The sequence below is a fragment of the Barbatula barbatula genome (genome assembly GCF_947034865.1).
Source record: "Barbatula barbatula genome assembly, chromosome: 9".
NCBI lineage: Eukaryota > Metazoa > Chordata > Actinopteri > Cypriniformes > Nemacheilidae > Barbatula > Barbatula barbatula.
Genome location: NC_136772.1, coordinates 3,057,093 through 3,066,591, shown reverse-complemented (window position 1 = coordinate 3,066,591; position 9,499 = coordinate 3,057,093). Strand labels below are relative to the sequence as shown.

The following is a 9,499-nucleotide window of genomic DNA, read 5'->3' as shown; positions in this document are numbered from 1 at the left end:
GTAGAAAGCTCTGTTATGTCAGAATGTCAACAGGTTCCCTCTGCGTGATGATGTTGCCTTCATTTATAAACTTCCCTGAGCACAGACTCCAATATAATGCACAGTAGTAATGTTCCTGTAGCTCTATAAGTTGCTGTAGATAAAGGTGTCTGCCAAAGGCATAAAATGTAAATGTAATAGAAAGCAAAACAAAAAAAAGCTTATTCATGCATTTGTTACCTCAAGACTTGACTACTGTAATGCACTATTTAGTGGTTGTACTGCATCATCAATAAACAAACTACAGTTAATTGAGAATGCAGCTGCCAGAGTTCTAACCAGGTCCAGAAAATACCATCACATGACCCCAATGTTATCAACCCTTCACTGGCTACCCGTATTGACTTTGAAGTTATTTGAATTACTTATAAAGCCTTAAACGGTTTAGGCCCTACCTATATAACAGAGCATCTATCACACTACAACCCATCATGCTCTCTAAGATCTCAAAACTCAGGACTTTTGATAACACCTAAATTCACCAAAGGGGGTCGAGCTTTCTCATACGTCGCACCTAAACTCTGGAATAACCTTCCTGACACTATTCGAGGCTCAGACACACTCACCCAATTTAAATCTTGATTAAAGACACAACTTTTCAGCCAAGCATTCATTTAATGCAAAATATGCAAAGTAAACCACAGAGAGACTACATTTATTATATATTATTTACGAGAATAATCTTGCTTGTTCTATAAACACGCTGCAGTGTGCTGTGTTTGACCTTTTTTGTGTTTTTCTTATTTTCTCCCGTAAAGCTGCTTTGGAACAATGCACATTGTGAAAAGCGCAATATAAATAAAATTGAATTGAATTAAAAGCTAAAATATGTTTATTAATATTTAAGAAACTACAGGGTGCTTCAATAAACACGCACATAAACTGGAAGTAATGAACAATTATGGGCCAATAAAGAGACAAGGGAATGAAAAGCTTAAATGGTTACTGCTTTTTTGAGTTAATAACAGGAGAAGCCAACCTATGTTCGTCATGAGTGTTTACATTTAAGAATTGATGAAAGTGATTTTATATAAAGTGTGCTAGAACCGCATTTTACATTCAAATCACTTTGGTCATTAAAAGGTACAGCAATCTTATTGCAGTATCAAATCCATAGATTCATTCTACACATCCTTTCTGCGACATGAAGTTTCCTCAAGAATCTCCAGAAAATGTTGGATTTTGAATTGTGGTGGTTGCGTTCTGGAATAATGGATTGGTACCCTGTTGGAGAAGGGACAACATCATTATATTTCATACAGAAGTATGACAACCACATCAGGCACATCCATATACACAGAGTGACTATATTTGAACACCCAAAAAAGGGAGAGTTGAAAATGAAGGGTTCGTTTCATGTATACTGTAGAAAAAACAGGACTTACGGATAATTTTTCAAGTTTCCTGTCTTTTTCGAATTTTCTCCATTCTCTAAGGTCACTTGCGTAAAGGCATGCCTTGATAATGAGTAGGATCAGGAGTCCAATCAGAGCTACACCAGCCAGAGATCCTCCTACGATGGCCGCTATGTTTGGCCCCTCAGGACAATCTATTACAACAAACATGGAGATTCAAATTCCGTAACCTTTTTACAAACCATTACACATTTTAAGTCTGGATCATTACCTCTGCTTTTTCGGACATTGACAAAGTACTTGTCAAATCCTAATTGCTCAGTCATTGTAAATGTCATCCAGCACCCTTCTTTATCTTTGACGCGACAGTCGCCCTTGAGAAGTTGTTCAATCACGCTGACTTTAAGGTGACCGCATGCTTTTGAGCAGTTCTTCTCGAACGGACCGCTTTCAAAGGCCAAACATTCAACACAACTCCTGATGCAGGTAAAGACAGGATTGCAAATGAAAACACACACACATAAAGTCTGCCTTAAACTCAAGACGTTTACTTACGCTGATTGTTGACACGGGGCTTGACATGTAGGACATTCTTTGCAGAAGGGTATCATGTATCCCCTTTGACATTGGCACTTGCCACATAAACAAGTGCCACGGTTGTTACACACGTTTCCATTTTCTATGCAGGCATCATTAGATATTGCGCAGTTACACGCATTTCCCTCATAGCCTGGGTCACACTTACATTCACCACATCTGCATTTGCCATGACCTGACAAAAGTAAACACACATGATATGTGAGAGCATATTAAAAACAAGAAATAAATGTATCATATATAAAACATTTATAATATGAGCCACTCCCCATATATTACCTGCACATTGTGTATTGTTGAATAGTTCACAGTGCTCATCGTCACATTCACAGAATTCACCGTAGTAGTGGCTGTTGCCATCTGTCTTGTGACACTGGCAGCGTCCGCACAAACAGTCTCCTTTCCCCTCGCACTCCGTCCCATTTTCTTTCCGGCACTGAGCTCTCAGCGAGGCTTCGTCTTTTTGATCTACCTTGCACTCACAACGCTGCCCTATGTGACCTTTGTTACACCTGTGGATATGTGGGGGATATTTATGCTGCGTTTAAACATTTATGGTAATGTCAAACAAAACACAGCATGACTGGAAATTGACAATTTGCAACCAACGGCTCACTCGACCGCTTCCCTGCCCTTTAGAAGCACTACGGTGGCTGACACATGACTAATTTGACCTTTAAAATAAGTAAGTAAAAATAAAGGAGTAAGTCATAATTTGAGATCGTACCTGCAGCCGCCACAGACCACTACTCCATTATTCTGGCAGTGAGAATGAGGTTTATTTGTATCGTCACACTCGCACTCACATCGAGTTGAAACAGTCACCTTTAGTTTTTCATTAAAGCCCAAGGGCCCAATGTTGAACGTCTTGTTTTTAATGCATGCCTCTGCTGTCACTGTAACATCGAAAGACACCTGTACACATTTAGGTAAGAATAATTGAATAAATTACAAAACTGTTGTGGCATGACATCTAGTCTACTTCAAAGACAGAAAACATGCTTGAAGCAAGCAACATTTTTTTATATTGTTGGATTGCAAAACCGAAATTCATAAACTGTATGTTTTCACTTGTATGATTTTTCATATCTTAAGTTTCTCTTCAAAATAAAAGCTAAATAAACGTCCCCAATGAAAACACCATTTACTTTGTTAGTACACATTACTAGTTATAACACAAACATGTCATCCCTCAAGTCAACATGGACTGTTAACTTAGTATCTCCCGTTTATTAAAAGTAAGGCATCACCATTTACCTTCTTAAATAATTTGAGTTTGTTCTCATGTATACTTGAATAAAGTATGTTTTTGGCCTAATGTTACTCACCTTCTGACCAATAGTCACATTAGGACATCTCCCCTTGTCACGGAGCTTTTCTCCATCTCTACAGATTGATGTGTATTTTATAGATAGGAAGTTTGGGAGGGAATCATGGGCCATAATCACTTCAGAGGTTAAGTTCTGTTCAAATTCCAAAAGGAAAAAGGTTAAAATAGGTCTTCTTTGAAAATGTATTCATGAGACTTATAATAATTTCTTACATTGTATGCATCCAAAATCAGATTAACCACATTGCTCGAGTCATCAGAAAGCACTCCAACAGCTGACTTAGGGATCAGTTGACTGAGGCTCTATTTCAGAAAATAAAACCAATTATATCAATAAAGTAACGATATACGATAATGCAGAGTATTGCACTTGGACAACCAGCATTTTCAAATACATTTACTGAAACATCCCATTCCTTTATTGGACAATTTTTGCATGTGAAGGGAATCGAACTACAATTTATATTGTTTCTAAGAGAAAACATAAAATAACTATTACATTCCAAGCAACCATGTTTTACTTACTTTGTACACACTTTCCATTTTCTTGGTGACGGCAAAAATTGGTTGTATATTTTGCTCCTCTAGTTTCTGAGCTATCTGACCAACAGATGGGTAATCCTGAAAACATATTTGTTTGGACAGCATGATCTTAGTACAGAGACATTTCATATGTTTCACTAATATTTTCACACTTGTTAAAGTTGGCTTTACTTTCATTACTCCCACATGGATTTATAAATATAAATGATAATTGTCTTTATTAAACTGTACTGTAAATGACTGGTACAGTTTAATACCTGGGGAATTGGTGTTTATACGAAGCTGTTAATTTCCTAAATTTGCGTGTTTCAGTGTCTGCCCAAGAGTAAATCATACCCAGATGTTGCTCTTGCTGTACTTGTTGCCGACCAGCTGACAAGTTCCTTGGTTTGGTTCCAGAATGGCAGCGAGTTTACCGTCCCCTGCCATGTGGAAGCCATCATCTGTGGCCAGCACCAGCAGCCGAGTGCTTTTTCCCCAGCCAATCTCTTTCTGTGCACAGGTAATACATGTTGCTTTGTATTTACTTGAATGATAAATCATATTGTGCCTTGCAAGTGGCACTCTCAATGAAAATTGCCCCTCAAGAACAGTTTTTAAACTATTAGATATGGTTTTGTCTAACTAAAAATGAACACTTATCACCCTCTGATGACTTTCCAACTGTCTGTTGGAAAATTGTGATTTAACATTAGGTCCCTCTCTACAGCAAGGCAGTTAATCAGTTAATTCCTTTTCATTTATACACAATTGTAATGTTTAGTGCATTTGTCAAACTCATCCCGACATTTCTTCCTAGAAAATACAATTCTATAATTTAGGATATTATGCAGTATTTCAATATTTTTTGCAAAATCACAAAATAAATATAAAGTGTAGTTAATATTAACATTGTTTTAAAAAGCGTCCTCTTTAAAAATAAACTGAGAAATATTGCAATAAATATAACAAAGCAAGCTCTCACCATGCAGACTGCAGCTTGCATGATGGCGTCCAGACTTCCCTCTGGTGGGTCCAGGTTTCCAGATATGTGCTGCTTGGCTACCATATCTTTGAATGTGTTTCCATCGGGAGTCAGAGACAGTACGTGCTGAAAGCCAAAGGCTGGCTGACATGGTTCAAATTTGTCAGTACAAGGTCTTCGGAGCTTTACTTCGCTGGTGTCCGTGAATGGAAGAAGAGTCTTGTCGACAAATGAACCAAAGCCTGCATAATAAAACAGCTTCGTGAATGTATTATCCTGGCGTGACATGTGAGTCACGTTTAGCCGGAATAAAAACTTTGAGATTCATGCAACAGAGTAAAAAGGTAGGTCAAAGGCATGTCCTTGCTTTCGAAATGCTATGTTTCTATAGAAAACTGTTGCTGTGATCATTTAAACATCATGCGAAACATCTTTGGACATTTTTCTTTTTTGGGGCACTTGTTTGAACGTGTCACACCAACAGTATAAAACAAAATGCCTTGCTTTAACTCTGTGTTGATTATACATTTTTAATTTCCTGTTTCCATTGTTAGCTTATCACAGTTTTAACAATAGACACAACGTAACATCTTCTGCTTGTTATTTTGAGATTTTGTCCATCTATAACCAAAGAGCTTAAATGGATTCTGTATCAGAAACTGCCTTCTTTTCTGTGTTTTAATGTGATGGTTATACAGTACATTCATAGAAAATGTATTTCCAATTGAATCACCTATTCTGGCATTGCCGGTCTTTTTCTTAAGCTCATTGAGTAAATCTGATCCCAGCTTTTTAACATTCTCCAGATCATCTTTCATAGAGTAGGAGAGATCCATCAGGTAGTAAAGGTCCACAGGATAGCCTTCAGCCCTTTGAAATTCTACCGAAAATGTGTGGGGTTTCCCTAAAAAATCAACACATCAGTTTTTAAAGCTGTCTCTATATGAACAAACTTACATACAGTAAAAAAGAACTCGTTGCTTTGACCGTTACCGAGAGTAAACCCTACCTGGTCTAAGATTCAGCTCTATTTCTTGTGGATATAATTGTACTGGATTAGGGCCAGCCGACAGGGGCTTGATTGAAATTTTGTTTAAGTTATTCTTCGGTGCTATTATAGATGAGCACCCTTTCTCTTTCAGCACAGCAGCAGTGTCGCAACGTACTGCTTCCTGCTCTCCTTGCTTGGTGAAATTCTGTTATTAAAACAAGACGAACTTTAAACAGTTCTCTGTAGGTAAATAAAATGTTTTATATGTTTCCCACTATTGAACTTACCAAGTCTTTACACCAGGCACAGCCAGGCCCAGATGTGATGCAGTCTCCACATGAGTTTACAGAAGCTTTTAAGCATTGATCCTGTGTGTACACTACAAGAAACAAGAACAAGTTTCAACATAATCGTTAAACAATTTGAATCCAAGTGCATAAAAAATGCCTTCTGACCAGATTCTAAGGCAACTGTGCATGTATTCTTTGCATAAAAGACAATCCCATAATGCTTTCAAAGTGTGGTGAGCATGGCGGGACGAGAGCCGTGAGGGAATGGCGCGAGGCCGGTCTCGCATCTCTCACGGAGGAGCTCTCCGGGAGCATAAGAGAGGAGCGACAACATGGAAGGGCGAGAGCGGACCAGACCTAGATTTATGTTTTGTATTATTATGTTTGTGTGGCCGGCAGTCCAATGTGAGGGAGTTGCCGGCATTTTACTTTGTTTATTATTTTATTAAAAGCAAATTTTACTTTCGCTGGTATCCGCAATTTGTATTGAACCGTGTTACACCAAGCTTAGTGGTAGTAAAAAACATATTGGTGGCAGATGAAGTGAGAGAAATAATAAACATTTTGGGAAGAGAAACATATTGCTAGCAAAGGATTAAATGTAAGTCCAGTTATATACCTACCATGATTTCCCACCAACAACAGGATAAGTCCCCTCAGACAATCTGATTGCAGCATTTCCTAAAGCAAGCAGAATTTCTTGTTATAACTGCTCTGCATCTGTACTTCTGCGCTCCAAACAACCACATTTAGCACCAACACCTTAAGTACCTTCCTGAATGTGCTATTGCTGTAGACTAATGATCTCTAAATATGATCTACGTTGTGCAGTTTTGCAACAGCTGTGCAAGGCGTTGCACACACAAAAAAGTGTCAACTTAAATAACAAAAAACAGGCGATTAAAAGTTTTTGCAGAAGTCGATGTGGTGACACATATAGGAAGAGGGGTGGTTGCTATAGATTGCCAGACGGCTTGTTTAACATTTTTTTCTTCATCGTCATCGTCATAATGTGACAGCTATTACCCACAAAGATATATTTACGCATCTCTGTCTACAGCAAACTTACTACTATTTTTGCTTACATGAAGCTTCCAGTTTTGACTGAATTCACCCACTTCTTCTTTTTCCATAAATGGCGACATGGAATTGTTCACCCGAAAAATGACGTTTTGGCAGAAAACACTTTCTCGGTTAGCTCCTAACTGTGCACCTTAACTAAAGATTTTATGTATAATATGCACATACCGCACTTTTTAAAACTTGACAAAAGCAGCTTAAACATTAAGCCTAACATCTCCTTTTGTGTCGGCATGATAAAGGGCTAGCAAGTGTTCATTTCATTTAGTTAAACAAACAATCCTTTTCAAATAATGAAGGTGGTAAAGTATGCGATAATTCTTCAAAACACAAGTCAATGTAGTAAATGGATAAACGGGTATTATTTACTAAATAAGTTTTTGATGACTGACTGAAACCTGATGTGGCAAATTTTTATTTCAAACACTGTAAATCAACATAACAGTCAATAACATTATTTTATTTATTCTTTTTTAAACTTGGCATGAGTAGATTAGTCAACACATCGTTGCAGATTCTGAACAGTTCAAAAGTCCTATAATACGTATATGAATAAATCTACTTTACAGATAATACAGTACAGTAAGAATAATAATGCAAATATAGCATACTTCCTATGTGATAAAAGTAATGCCACACAAAAGAAAACCATTGTTTCTTTACTTACTTGGTTGTTGAAATGAAGCACCCTAAAGATGTACAGCCGTCATGGGTGGATATGACAAGAATCTGGTTTCCTGAAACACTTCAAAGTTACATAGCATAGAGAGCAAGGAAACTGTTCACATAACCGGAAGAGAGAGAGAGAGAGAGAGAGAGAGAGAGAGAGAGAGAGAAACCAAAGTGAAGTAATTTGAAGATGAAGGCCTACTTTTGGGGCGATGTTGGTGTTCAGGGACTTTAGGCACTGTGTAGCAACAGCCCCCCATAGGTATCAAATCAATGATTATTTTTCCCTATAGTCGTATGAGGAAGTAATAAAAGACAACAGATGTTTCCTCGGCAGTACCTCTCAAATCTAATTCATCAGTTCCCATTTGTTGGTGTGTCATCATCTGTATGGAGCTAATTTTTTTGCTAAAATAAAATAAAATTTGCAAAACAAAAATAATGAATCACAAAAGAAAAATGAGGTATTGAGAGAAAGAAATTAACAAAATAATAATTTTGCCACATATATTTTCCTTTGCGTTACCTACAAATTCATTTGTTCCCTTCAATTCTGTGTTTCAGCCAGCTGTGCTTTTGTGACTTTCTGTGCATTTGGTTTTGTGGCCCTGGTTTGAGTCAAACGGATTGACGGATCCGCGGATTCAACGGATTGGGGCATGTATATATGGTCTGGGCAGGCCTTCCTGGTTACATCATCCATGTGATTCGCAGTAATCTAAGTAAGTAGTAATCTATCAATCTGTCAAAAACAAAGTGATAATAACACTTTCACTGTATAAAATGCTATATATATTTAACAGTTGTATTAGCATAGTTGTAATACATATACCATGGTTGAACTATGGCTACTGTAGTAAAACCATGGTAAATGGATCTTATAACTTCACTCACTGGACTTATAAAATATTACTTGCTTTAACTTTCTGATTCTCTGTGTCTCTTATGCAGATGACCAAGTGTCTCTGTTCAGACACAAAACACTTTACATGGCTGTGATATTTCAGTAAGTATCTTTATGGTTAAAAATGTTCCACGATTTGTGTATCTTCGTGTAATGTGTTGATAATTCTGTTGTTTTTCCTGTGTTTTGGCTACAGGTGTTGTGCTCTGGAAGAAATGCAATGAAACATCCGAGGCTCAAAACTTTATTTTTTCTTCTCAATAGCTAATTTTTCTTTTGCGATTCATTGTTTTTATTTGCAACTGTATTATTTGTTTGCTTCATTTTTCTTTTTCTTTTGAAAATATATGCGCCACTGAGTTGGCTCCACACCATCTGAAATAAACAATATGTGAGCTTTTTTCAAACATCAGTCGGCGGAGGAATATAGTGCACAAGTCACACGAATTACTTTTAAGATATGCTTTCATGGTGCTTCTTTTGTCTTTTTGGGTAGTAAAAATCACATACCCTTTCACTGTGCACCAGCGGCTCAAGCATTTTTCTGTATATCTCCTATAGTAAATTAAGAAAATCTATACTAAATTAAAACGTAAATAAGTAAATAACAAAAGGATGTGTAAATGCTTGTAGGAAAAGATGATCAGTTTCTGAGGAAGGAAGTTACAGCCACAAAGAGGGAAGTAGCTTGTTTTGTTCTTTTCGAGATATAAGACGGTTAAAGAACTATTGACTCC

At 37.2% G+C, this 9,499-nt stretch overlaps 1 protein-coding gene across 1 annotated transcript; it reads right to left on the bottom strand.

The window, feature by feature from the left end:
• Positions 1-638: 638 nt before the first annotated feature.
• Positions 639-7,948, bottom strand: itgb2 (integrin, beta 2). The gene is made up of 16 exons (XM_079464066.1): positions 7,857-7,948; positions 6,733-6,790; positions 6,107-6,198; positions 5,838-6,024; positions 5,562-5,732; positions 4,829-5,070; positions 4,201-4,356; positions 3,847-3,942; positions 3,535-3,624; positions 3,320-3,454; positions 2,719-2,906; positions 2,271-2,503; positions 1,950-2,166; positions 1,666-1,871; positions 1,425-1,588; positions 639-1,263 (listed from the first exon to the last, which is right to left on the bottom strand). The coding sequence occupies exons 2-16, from the start codon at positions 6,785-6,787 to the stop codon at positions 1,195-1,197; spliced, it is 2,301 nt and encodes a 766-aa protein (XP_079320192.1). The 5' UTR covers positions 6,788-6,790; positions 7,857-7,948; the 3' UTR covers positions 639-1,194.
• Between the last annotated feature and the right edge of the window lie 1,551 nt (positions 7,949-9,499).

Coding starts and splice junctions, on each gene's coding strand:
- itgb2 (XM_079464066.1), bottom strand. CDS start 6,787: ATGCTGCAATCAGATTGTCTGAGGGGACTTATCCTGTTGTTGGTGGGA. Junction 6,025..6,106: donor GTGCCTGGTGTAAAGACTTG/GTAAGTTCAATA, acceptor TTTTAATAACAG/AATTTCACCAAGCAAGGAGA. Junction 2,167..2,270: donor CAACAATACACAATGTGCAG/GTAATATATGGG, acceptor TACTTTTGTCAG/GTCATGGCAAATGCAGATGT.